The following is a 12,936-nucleotide window of genomic DNA, read 5'->3' as shown; positions in this document are numbered from 1 at the left end:
AATTGCACTGTCTCCATTGTGGTAAATGCTAGTTGTTTTTAGTCCTGTTACGATCTGTCCAATTTCTGTAAATACACACATCCTTCTGACCTTTCAAAATACTCCCAGAGGTGTGGTGCCAACACTTCCTATGAGGCATCCTCTAAAACAATTTTACTCCTATTCACAGGCACTGATGCTTTGCGCTGGGAAAAACTGTGCAGAGTTTTCTCCACCAAGTGCTAGGAATTCCAAACTATGCATCAATTCCACAGACTATGGTAAGACTTTTACTTCAGTGACTATAGACTTAAGGGACATGTCAAGTGAGGCAAAAACATGACTATCACATTTTGAAATCAGAAATCAACACTCCAAATTTCTCCCAAAAAGAAAATGTGCCACAGATGTTGCTCTTCCAAATGAAAACATCTTGTTTTTTTTGTGTGTGTGTGTGTGTGTGTGTGTGTGTGTGTGTGTTTCAATACCGGATCTTGCTGTGTTTACTGGTCTATGACCTCATGGGCTTAAATGGTCTTTCTGTGTCAGCCTCCTAAGTACCTGGGACTACATGGGCTTGCCACCATGCCAGTTGATATTATATTTTAATGACCTTCTTTTTTCCCTGTTTTTTTGAGACAGTGTCATCCTGTATGGCCAGGCTGGGCTGGAACCCACAATGCTCCTACCTCACCTCCTAATCTAAGATTGGCATTCTTAGCTAGTTATCACTGGCTTATGCCTAAGATTCTAGCTACTCAGGAGGCAGTGATCAGGAGGATGACAGTTTGCAGCCAGCCTGGGAAAATAGTTCTAGAGAACTTATTTTGAAAATACCCAATACAAAAAAGGACTGGCAGTGTGGCTCAAGTGGTAGAGTGCCTGCCTAGCAAGTGTGAGGTCTGAGTTGAAATCCCCCAGTACTGTCAAAAAAAGAGAGAATGGCATTCTTCGTGTGACTTCGCATTGACTTGTCCATCTTTTCTTATGGGTGTAAGACAGTGTTCCATATGGAGGAGAAAGCAATGAATTTAGTTAATGACCAAAAAATGAGTTTACTATAAATGATATTAGTGTTGTGAGTCTCTCTCTCTGTCTTTCTCTCTCTGTTTCTATTTCTCTCTTTTACAGTGCTGGTGCTATGCCTCACACATTGTAGGGAAGCATTCTACCACTGAGCTACAACCACATTCTGGTGTGGCATTTTTTTGTTTTGTTCTTGGTAAATGATTTCTTAGTCTTTGGAAGGGCCTTTCCTTTTCTCTTCTCCCCTCCTTTTCTTTGGGGGTGGAGTAGAGACAGAGGATTGTATTGAAGACCTCTCACTTGCCAGGCAGGTGCTTAGCAGGGTCTTTTTTTTTTTTTTTTGGTAGGACAGGGGTTTGAATTCAGAGCTTTACACTTATAAAGCAGGCACTCTACCACTTGAACGATACCTCCAGTCTTTGACAGGGTCTTTTAAATTGCTGTTTTGAAGTAAGAACTAAACTACTTGAAACCCTGGTTTAACCTAGCAAATGACAGGTGGTCACTTCAGTTGGATTAATATTGGTTACTTAAGATAGGAATAATGGACCTTTGTGTATCACTAGCCATGTGTCTTGGCCAAGTCACTACAAATAGTCTTGTAAAGTAAGAATGTTCTTGCTTATGAAAGAATAGTTGAAATAGTCCCTGAAGAATCTATAGCATTTGGATAGTTTTGAATTATAAAGTTCAAATCAATAATGGACAATCTTTCTTAGTGTTTTTATTTTTCAATCCCTCTTACCAGTTTGTAGCCACCTTTGGAATATGTGTTTTATTTCATCACTTTTCCATATTGGCAGGTTTTAAGTGATGGGTTCTATGTCTATATTGGTGGAGTCATTAGGTGCTTCAGCTATTTAAAAAGACTGATGTGTCAAGATTCTAGCTAGGATAATTGACACCCTGGTCACTGTCAGTTGGATCATAAGACCTGGTTTTCAGACCTTGAACAAAATTACTGGACTCAGTGAGCACGTATTTTAAGTAATGAGGAAATAAAATGTCATGTTTGTTAATAACCGCCTGAATAAATCCGTTCATTCTAAAGGTCATAAAAATGTAGAGAAGAGTTAGGACATTCTCTTAGATCACGGAGGCCCACCACCTATTTTGTGATTCAGGTTTTATTGGAACACAGCTGTGCCCATTCTCTTACATATTGTCTATGGCCACTTTAGTGTAACAGTGGCAGAGTCAAGAATTTGCAGCTGAGACGAAATGAACTCCAAGAAAAGTATTCACTATCTGGACCAACAAAACCACCAGGCAATTGATTCATAAGCATGGTAAAATTTGAGGAGTGTTATAGTCCTTATAATAGATACGTAACTTAAGTCTGATTGGATACTGTTGGTTTTGTCTAACAGACAGAATTTGATACACCAGAGTCTGCCAGAACAATAGCTTTTGTCTCATGGCATAGAGAGCAGAGACCATTTTTCTTAGTACTTTATGTAATAAGGTAAGTCAAGTTCTTCATTTGTGACATACTTTGTTTGGTCTTGACAAGAACCTGTTTTGAATCAGATATATACAAAGTAATACTTATGCAAATTATGTAAATATAGAAAAGAAGAAGAAAAATAATTATTTTCAGTAGATAGTACTAATTTGTGCTTTATAAACAATTATTGGAATTACTTGTTACAAAAAAGCTTCACAGTTTGTCCCAATTCCACTATACACTTTCCCTTAAACAACACAAAGTTCACACAATCAACCAAATGTTCTCAGAGACAACCTCTAGAAGTAGCCATTTGTATAATAAATATGATGGTTATCACAGCAGGTCAAAAATCTGTGACAAATCTGCTGTTTCTTGTTTTTGGCAGTACTGAAGTTTGAACTCAGGGCTTTAGGCTTGCTGGGCAGGCACTCTATTGCTTGAGCCACACCTCCAGTCCTAGATCCACTCTTACCTTTACATTTTATCCAACAGTAAAATTACATTTTACTTGTGAGGGACGAGAGTCCAGTGAATGCACACTTCCTTCAAAACATGGTAGAAGACAGAACAGAATCTGCCTGGTCATATTAGGAATTCTTATTGCATATATAGCAAGTGAAAATGAAGAAATCGGACTTAGTATTGTTAAGGAAATCACAGCAATGCAGAATTCCTGGGAACTTGTCCTACGTTCGTGTTGTATTTAAGTTTGTGACTTAAATGTGGTGGTTGAGATGTTTTTCACTGTAATCTCAACAAACTATAGCAAACAAAGGACCACCACAGAGAATCAAACACGGACCTCTGAAATGCTGTATTTTTAAAATCAAAATATATCTACCATTTTTAAAATTTGCATGTATTTTCATTGTCTTTAAGAACAATGAGAATGATAGACTGTTTTGCAATAATTAGACTAAAAGACTTATTTCTTCTAATCAAGGATATACAACAGCTATTATGTAGGAGACCACCAAATGTGATGTCAAGATTTAAGACTTATTTCTTCTAATCAAGGATATACAACAGCTATTATGTAGGAGACCACCAAATGTGATGTCAAGATTTTGTTAACTATTACTAATATAACCCTTACATAGAAATTTTAATTTTATAAAGTAGTGTATAATTCTATAACATTAAATTCTTGTTCTCAAATTAAAATATCTATTGATCTTCAATATGCTGTGTAAAATCTTGCTTCTCTGGAATTTTACCAACAAGGTTTTTCTTCCTTTTTACAATTTATAATTTGCACTGTTTTATTCTGTTTAAAAAAAAAGACTCATTTGTAACCCATGCAAACAATCATTTGATCCGTACTAACTCATGAATTTGGCTTTCCAGTAAAGTTAATTAAAAGCTTACACACAGCGACTGGCAATCTTTCTTTTTTCTTGTGCTTGGATATGGGCTTTTTTCTAAGGTTTTAAGGTCTGCTGGGCAGACCTTTGGAGTTTCTGATTAAGGTTTTTGGTGAGATCTGAGAATTTGCATTTCTAGCAAGTTCCCAGGTTAGGCTGCTGGTCCAGGGACCTGACTGAGAATTATTGCCTCAAGGTATTGTCTGCACAGCCTCCACCTCCCCCAGTGGGTTAGGTTATTCCACCCTTGGGAGACAAGATTCAAAACAAATTTATCCTGGACCCTCCCTCTTCTGGGAGGTGGGTGCTCTAGCTGGCATCCATTTCCGAGGCCCTGGGGACAGGTCTAGCGGTCAGGCTGGCAAGGCTGTCTTGTCAAATGTTTCGGCTGGGCTTGAAAACCTAGGATCTCTTGACATAGCTGGCAGGACCAAGTTTTTCTGGGTAACCAACTGCCCAGCACATGCTGAGCCTTGTTGAGTTTTTCCTTTTGGACTATAATGAAAGCCTCTGAGGCTAGTGGGGAGCTGGTCCAGGCCAGATGTAAAGCAAGACCCCCATCTCAAGAATAACCAATATGAAAAGGACAGGCTGAGTGACTGAAGTAGGAGAGGAAATTCCCTCCTCTTCCTCTTCTGCTTGGCTGGTGTTTAGATGCAGTGGCAGGAGCTAGAGCATCATCTTGTACCACAAGCTGTGCATGGAGGATGACAGCAATTAGAAAGGACACTTGGCCCCTCATGTGGGAAAAGGTTATTACTACAGCTAGAACTTTTGTGGGAGAGAGAAAATTACAGACGAACCAAATAGTTCTATGTCCCCTGTATCAGTTATCTATTGCTGTCTAACAAGTCACCCCCAAAAAACTATCTGAAAACAGCACCTATTTGTGCTTGTGATTCTGTGGTTGGCAGCACAGGCAGGCACACCTGGACAGCTCTGCTGGTCTCACCTGAGTCCTTGGGCAGTGACAGCCATCTGATGGCACGGCCTTCCTCACATGTCTGGCCGTGGAGCTGGCTGTCAGCTGAGTCACATCTGTGTCAGGTCACCTCAGCCTTCTCCTGTGACACAAGGTTTCCCAGTAAGCAGCAAAACAGCAAGCCTAGTGCACAAGTGCTTTTCAAACCTCTGCTTTGTCACCTTTGTAATGTTTCATTGGCCAAGTCACAACAGATCTTGACCAAAACATCTTATTGGATCAATGTGGGAGGGGTGATGAATAGGTAAGGACACAGGGATAGGGATTCATGGAGGAGGGGCGCTACTACTGGAACAGCCAAGTGTGCTGTGACTATAAAAACCAACCCTGGCTAAGTAAAATTCAATGTAATCTGTCAACCTAACAATGAAGAAACCTCAAGCATCTCAGTAGATGCCAACACAAAAAGTTTTTGATAAATTTTTTGCTGTTGGCACTGGGATTGAACTCAGCACTTTGCACTTGCAAAGCTGGCGCTCTACAACTCGAGCTATATCTCACCTCCAGTCCACTTTGCTCTGATTATTTTGGGGATGGGAGCTCCCAAACTATTTGCACAGGCTAGCCTTGAAGTATAAGCCTCCTGATCTTAGCCTCCCAAGTAGCTAGGATCACAGGCATGATCCACCAGTGTCTGGCTAGTATTTAATAAAATTTTAATACTGTTGTGAGAATCTCAAGCTGAGATATGGGACACTGAGGCAGTTTAGCAGGAAGCAATATTTTATTGTGCCGGCACAGACCCAGCAAACTCCTGTCCAATGGCTGAGCCCCTAGAACAAGGGGGTCTCACCTTATATATCCTTGCAAGCAGGTTACAGAAGGAAAAAGCAAAGTCTAATCCATATATGGTTATATGCAATTCCATAGGCTACTTTACCCCACTGCTACGTGACTTTCCCCCTCCCCAGTGTTATGTGACCCTCTCCACGCTCAGATTCCTCAGGTTTTACCTCTCTACTATGCCATCCCCACCTCCCTGCTACTTTATCAGAACTCAGGCCTACTGTTTTTTTCTTCTGATCCTTCTCCCTGCTCCTTATAAAAACTTCAACTCAGAATTGAAGGATACTTCCTGAACCCTGATAAAGGTTATCTATCAAATACCTATAGCAAACCTACCTTATCCTTACCAGTGAAATATTTGAGGCATTTCTATTAAGGTCAGACAGGAGAGAACTCTGCTTCCTATCACTGGTAACATTCTACCTTGTACTAGATGTCTTGGACATCATGGTAAGACGAGAAAAATAAATGAAAGGATAAAAACTACAATGGAGGAGAAATTGTACTTTTATGTGCAGGGTCATATGACTGCATGGAATTCAAGGATGTCTGCAGGTACACTCACCTAAGAAGAACTCAGTGAGCTGACTGGATGAAAGGTCAATAAACACATGGGAAAGAAGGAACGACTTAAGAAGTATATCCAAGGAGGATGTAGCTCTGTGGTAGAGCACTTGCCTAGCATGTGGGAAGCACCCTGGGTTAAATCCCAAGTATTGCAAAGTCAAAACAGAACAAAAGCCAGAAATGACAATATCTAGGAGGGAAGATGGGACCCAGAGCTTTAGGCAGGTGTGTGGCTTATTACCCCCCGCCAAAAAAAAAAATGAAAAGAAGAAGGTAGGGGAGTTGGCACACCTAATAATCCTAGCACTTCAGAGGCTCAGGAAGGAGGATCAAGCGTTCAAGGCAGCTGGGGCTACACACTGAGACTCTGCCCAAGATTTCTCCCCCCACCCCAAGAAGAGGAAGAGGACAAGGAATTGGAGGAGGAGAACAACAGCAGCAACAACAAGAGATCTGAAGCAAATAAAGTAAAATCTCATCTGTTGCATCTGGATGGGGGATGCAAGTGTGTCTGCTACATTGTTTTCTTTCAAAGACTGTTTCTACCCTTCCACCTTGTGAGGAAACAGTAACAGAGTAACAGTCAGAATAAGAAAGCAAAAACAAGCACTTTGGCACACTGAAGCTCCGGGAAGTTTGATCAAGCACTTGCCAACCTGCACAACTGTGAGAAATAAATTTCTGTCAATTACAGATAACCCTCTCTAAGGCATTTTGTAACAGCAGCACAAATGGGCTGTAACACTTTTTCTCTGCTATATGGTTTTATCCCTCTGCCTTCTGGGTTCCAAGGCTTCTGATACAAAATCTGATGAGGGAAATTATGGTGAAGTGGGCTCTCTCCACCCCCCCACTCACACAACAGATGTTAAAAGTGCTTCATGGTGCTTTAGGGAACAGTTCTTTTTGTGACAGTGGCAGTTTGACAACTGCTATCGAAGGATTAGTTTGACGTCAATCACTCCAGGTTTAAAGACAAAGGAATTGAATACCTCGAGTGTAGATAGGATGAGGTCTTTAAAAGCCAAAATTTATCACAGATTTTCAGAATCCAACTGAAGAGGCCATTGAAGCATCCACTGGCTTCAGCTTCACAGGGAGAAATACCAGTCTCCATGAACCACCAAGGAAGAAACTGTTGGAGTAGGTTATTTTTTGATTTTTTTAAAAAAAAATTTGTAATGGTCTTTGGACCAATAAGACAAGCTCTGTGGCTTGTGCCCAGCTGTGATTGGTTCACGTGTTCTCTGACATCACCGAGGGGCCATTGTTAGTAAGGCCAACTGCCATCCAGCAGGTATATAAGGAGTTTGCCTGGGCTGGATTTTTGTCCATACAGTGCAGGAAGCTCTTGGATGGTGACCTGCTGGACAACTACAAAGCTTGGTTGACGGATTTTGGGATTTTGCTTTTTGGTCTTTGTTTTTGTGGCCTGTTTTTGCTAATATTTTTCATTTTTATTTACCTTTTGATTTGATATTTTTCTTTTATTGTGTTTTCTTTTGTTTCTTTTTCTGTTACATTTTCTTTTTTTCTCAGGTAGTGTTTTTTGTTTTTATTCTTGGTTATTTTTTCTTTTGGGCTTTTTAATTTGTTTCTTTTCTAAAATTTGGTAAAGATGCCAGGATCATTCTATAGTGAGAGGTATGAGTGGCTGACAGCACAGCGCTCTCTCAGTGCCAGGTCCCCTGATGAGATCCTCAAGGCTCAGTATTGGCTCCTGAGGACCATAGGCGAAGGTTACTTTGGCCATGTGAAACTTGCCTACCACCGCCTCACGAGAACCCAGGTTGCAGTAAAACTACAGCAGAAGTGGGAGAAAAGCTCCTACCTTGCGAGTGAAATCTCTATACTGAAGACACTGGACCACCCTAACATCATCAGACTGTTTCAGGTGATCGAAACAGTGGACCATGTCTACCTGGTCATGGAGTACGTGAGCGGAGGGCAGCTCCGACAGCATATCAAGGACGCCCAGCGCCTGTGTGAGGAGAAGGCCCGTGGCATTTTCAAGCAGATCCTGTGTGCAGTCAAATACTGTCACGACAGAGGCATTGTGCACAGAGACCTGAAAGCTGACAACATCCTGCTTGATACTGAAGGCAACGTGAAAGTCATCGACTTTGGCCTTGGCACCAGGTACTCCATTGGAGAGGAGCTCACAGATTGGTGTGGTGCCTTTACACACCGGGCACCTGAAGTATTCCTGCGCCTACCCTATGATGGCCGAAAGGTGGACGTCTGGAGCCTGGGCGTCGTCCTCTACTGTATGGTGACGGGAGCCTTGCCCTTTAGAGGGGAGACTGTTATGCAGGTGCGGCGGGCAGTCCTGAAATTAAGGTATGACATACCCAGATACCTTTCTATGGGCTTGAGAAATGTCATAGTTCAGATGCTCACGAAAAACCCTAGTGAGAGGCCCACTGTAGACCACATCGTGGGGCACCCTTGGCTAAGGCAAGGGGAGGAAGGGTCACCTAGTCCAGCTGTGGAGCGTCTGCCCAAACACCCGGACCCTGCAATCGTGGTGGCCATGCGTGACCTGGGTTACAACCCAGATGACATTCGCCAGTCTCTACTGCAGAGACAATTTGATGAGGCGATGGCCACCTACCTCATGTTGAGAGATCAAATGTGCCAGGAGGTTACATTCAGAGCCCGAATTAAGCCCCAGGTGCGCCCAGAGATTGTGCCCACCCCGTCCCCTGCAGACCCTTCCACCTTTGCTCCCCCCCCAAGGAGGAGAGCCAGTGCACCTGGCCTTCTTCAGACCTTCACGTTGTCCTCCGATGACAAGACAGGGCACAGGGGCAGAGGAACAGCCAGCCTGCCTAATGTTCCCCTCTGCATCCTGCCAAGGAATGTCTCTACCACAAGCATCGTCCCCCAGCCTGGTCCTGCGGCTGCTCCGCCCCCTGGGGAGGTAGAGAGTGGCATGTCCTCTAAGGGAATGTCCTCAGATGAACACGCCTTCACCAGCGGGCAGCCCCACGATGTGGCCACAGTGCCTTCCAGCGGGAATATTCAAGGCTGGAAGAGGGTGAGGAGGAGGATTGTGAACTCTGTTTTAAGACTGTGTTGTTGTGTGCGGGGCCAAAAGTGACACCCTCACTTCCACAACTAAGTGGCTTCAGTGAAAGCTACAGACAGCTGAGAAAGGCACAGTAACAACAGAGAGCCAGAGGACCCCGTGTGCGGTGCATCCTTTCACCATAGTGTGGGGGTTGGACCAGGTATATCCTCAGCCAGCTGCAGGAAGGATTCAAGCAGGACTTTCAAGCTGCTGTGAGCCCAGCAAGCCCAGCAAAGGCCTCTGTCCAGCACAGGAGTGAGGAGTGAAACCATCTTTCCATGGAATGGCCCATGGTCATGGGCCTCTCCTCATGGGACATGGAGGTCTCCACTAAGAAAATCACCTGGAACCAAAATGTGAGGAAAGCCTGGGAATAGACCAGGCATGTACTTTTTCAAGTGCCCTCAAGGTTTGAAATAGGCACCGAAAGTGCTGCTGCTGAACGTCCGTATTTCCAATCTTACGATCGGTGTGCTGAAGGTCTGAAGACAAGCGCCTTCCTCTGCATCCTCCAATTGCTTCCTGGCATCAACATAGTCTGGACCTGCTCCAGCTTGCATCCCTTTCCACCTGTCAGTCAGGATGCCGGTTCTCTTCACCTCCTAGTGAACAGCAGGGGGACTGTTGTCCTGGGAGGAGAGCGGTGAGAGCCACGCACATAGAGGAGGGATGCAGCATCCGAATTGCCCTCATTTGGTTGGTCCCTCCTAAGGACCCCATGTGCTCATGCTCAACAGGCCTGGGCAGAGCAGGGCGGAGGTTCCTACTTCTGGATGGGGACGCTGGAGTTTGAGTCACAGGTGTGGACGCTGGCCACACCTTCCCCGCCACCAATCTACGAATGTGGACGGAAGTCCACACACGCAGGTACTCGGGGTGGTGGAAATCCTAGAGGCCGTGGCTGAGAATGCAGTGCAGCAGCAGAACAGGAGCTGAGCATGCACAGATCCTGGGCTCCCTCTGCACCACCAACTGAGAAAGGCAGGAATGGCTACTAGAGAGGACAGGGAGTTACTGCTGAGTGGACAGTTTCAGTTTTCCTTGGCTACCAGCCTAGCTCAGTGGGGAGTCCTGGCCTAGCATGCAAAGGGCTCTGGATTTTTACCAACCACTGAGGGGAAAAATGCTTTAAAAAAGAGTTGTGGAGATGGATGGTGGTGATGTTTGCACGTTATGAATGTGTGGTCATAGGCCTCACAGCAATGTGTCTGCCAACACAGACCTCTTCCACCATAATAGACCCATAGATCACAATTGAGCTGAAAATTTCTCTTGTCTGATGACGTGGTAGTCATCCTAAGGGTGGAGTGCGAATGCACTACTCCCTTGATGCTGTCATAAACAGTGTGCTCTAGTCATGTAAAAGTGTAGCACGTACAGTTGTTTACAGTACATAATGGTCACAATGACAAATGACTACATTCCTGGTATATGTGTGCTACATGGTACTTACTGTTATCTTAGGACATACTTGTGTAAGAGGTGCTTTACTGTTTTTACTGAAAAGCACTGACTCCTTCCTGTCAGATGTTTGGGAATCTTGGGTTGGTAAAAGAATTTACCCAGACAGAGAACACAAAGATTTCTTAGGTCAGCAGTAAAAGGGGAAACGGTGGTGGGCGTTACAGGAAGGAGCATAGCTGGCGGGTACAGGGGTGAGAACAGATTTTATACCTCTGGTTAGGCGACTTTTGACTGGCTCCCTTTGTGCACACATACTGATTGGTTGTTCCTTCCCAGGATCAAGGTTTGAACTGAATGCAAGGGGGAACATCTCTGCAAGCTTGGCTTTTACTTCTGTGTTCTGCCCAGCAGACATGATCCACCCCGAACCTTCCATCTGTTCCTTAGTGTGCTTTTGTCTGCCATGTTTCCTTAAAATGGGAGCTCCTCCACACCCCCTGACAGAACAACAGAACAAATCCTTGTTTTAGTGGGGAGAATGTCTTATCTTCTTGTAACTCTTTGAGCTGTGAAGGGTGGTAGTCATGTTCCTGCCTATGTGTACTTTGTTCTGGCAGAGGGTGATGGTGCAGGCCATGGGGACATGACAGAGTCTAATTGAACATGGATTAAAATTGTATGGAAGCCTGGGCCAGGGTGCTAAGGGGCATTGAAGGGTCAGGCAGCAGAGAATGGAGCCCATGTTGTAGCTTGATTTGTAACTTTATGGCATCGAGACAAAAAGAAAGAAATCTAGTTAGAACATTAAGGCACAGACCAGTGGCAAAAGGACTAAAATAGATACTAGAGGGCCCAAGATCAGCAGAAACCTTGGGATAACACTGGCCAGATATTTTCCCTTGAGAGCCATCCATGGGTGGATTCTTCTTTAAGTTGAGAGGCTTGGTGGGTCGTTCATGAATATTAGTTTGAATTTGTCCTGATCCATTAGCCCAAAAGCAACAGTCTTCCACAAGTACACCATACATTTCCCCTTGGAGCACTCAAGGAATTGGCTCCAAGAAAGGTAGACTGATGAAATCTTCCATTGGGAAGATCCAGGAAGGAGCAGGTGATGGTCTGGTGCTTGAGCTCCTTTAGCTATGGCCTCCTCAATTTCCCTAGAGTTAAACTGGAGAGAGAGTAGAAAGGGATGAGGGAGGAAAGTTGCTGCCTCCTCAGCTTATTTAGCAGGCAGTTTGTTAGCCAAAGGTACCTGGCCTATGGCTTTCTTGTGGTCTTGGCAATGAATTATGGCTACCACATTTGCAGTTTGATGGCCTCTGGTAAGATTATGATTCCAGGGACATGTTTCAGTGGAGAGTTTTAGGCTGTTAAAAGTCCATTTTATTCCAGATGATTGAGTTGTGTCCTTTCTGAGGCATACGCAAGGTCAGTTTATATCGACTGTTTTCTTTACCTCTCATTGAAGAGCTCAAGTGAAGGCAAATAGCTCTGCCTTTTGGAGTGAAGTAGAGCTACTGGGCAAGGGCTAGACGCAGTGGCCTGTGACAGTCTTTGACAATTGCATAAGCAGAAACCTGTTTCCTGCCAATCATAAACCTGCTGCCATCAGTGAGCAGGTGGTATCAGGGTCAGTGATGGAGCATCCTGGAGGTTCCCACCTGGATGTGTTGATCAGAGCAATGACTTCCAGGTAAGAGTGTTGGAGTGTGGGGTCAGTGTTTGGTCTGCTAGTAACGTAGCAGGATTCAGAGTTTGACCAGACTGCAATGGAGGTCTGAGGTGCCTAGAAAGAGACCTTGGTACTTGTGAAAGTGGCTGTCGCATAGCCATGGCAGGCCTTCAAGTTTCAAATGCCTGTTACTTGATGGAGTTCAGCACTGTCATCCCTCGCCTCGGGGTCAGTTTAGACGCCTGAGCTACTGAGGCCAAGGCCCTGAGAAATGGGCGCATCCTTGACAGAGTGTGCTGCGTGGTGATTGGCGGGCGCCATGGACTCCAAGGCGATCACCTGTCCTCATGGACATATGTGGAAGAGTTTTCCCAAGCCAGGGGCAGTGGTAAGGGCTTGCTTTCAGACAGAAAGGGCTCGGCCCATTTGGGGGCTCAGTGTAGAGGCTCCTTGTTTAAGAAAACCTTATTCTTAAAAGGAAATTTAATCCTTAGCAGGTGAAACTATGCACCCTCATGAATCCAGTGTCTGTACTCCCCAGATGGTATTTAAATCTCAGCTGCTGCTGCTGCTGCTTCTTTCTTCTTCTTCTCCTCCCCCTCCCCCTCCTCCTCCTAATCCTTCGCCTCC

General features: G+C 44.4%; 1 protein-coding gene across 15 annotated transcripts in view; it reads left to right on the top strand.

Annotated features, from left to right (window-relative positions):
• The window catches only part of LOC109677854 (melanoma inhibitory activity protein 2-like), a 79,140-nt gene extending 66,296 nt beyond the window's left edge, over positions 1-12,844 (top strand). For all 15 annotated transcript variants that reach the window (XM_074057428.1, XM_074057419.1, XM_074057425.1 and 12 more), the window contains 3 exons: positions 170-260; positions 2,376-2,470; positions 3,399-12,844. In XM_074057428.1, coding sequence (XP_073913529.1) covers positions 7,773-9,257 — 1,485 coding nt within the window. In that variant the 5' untranslated portion in view covers positions 170-260; positions 2,376-2,470; positions 3,399-7,772 and the 3' untranslated portion in view covers positions 9,258-12,844. The remainder of the gene's footprint in view (positions 1-169; positions 261-2,375; positions 2,471-3,398) is intronic.
• Positions 12,845-12,936: the final 92 nt, after the last annotated feature.

The sequence above is a fragment of the Castor canadensis genome, chromosome 16 (assembly GCF_047511655.1).
Source record: "Castor canadensis chromosome 16, mCasCan1.hap1v2, whole genome shotgun sequence".
Lineage (NCBI taxonomy): Eukaryota > Metazoa > Chordata > Mammalia > Rodentia > Castoridae > Castor > Castor canadensis.
The sequence above is the reverse complement of the archived record's forward strand: the minus strand, read 5'-3'. Positions and strand labels throughout refer to the sequence as shown.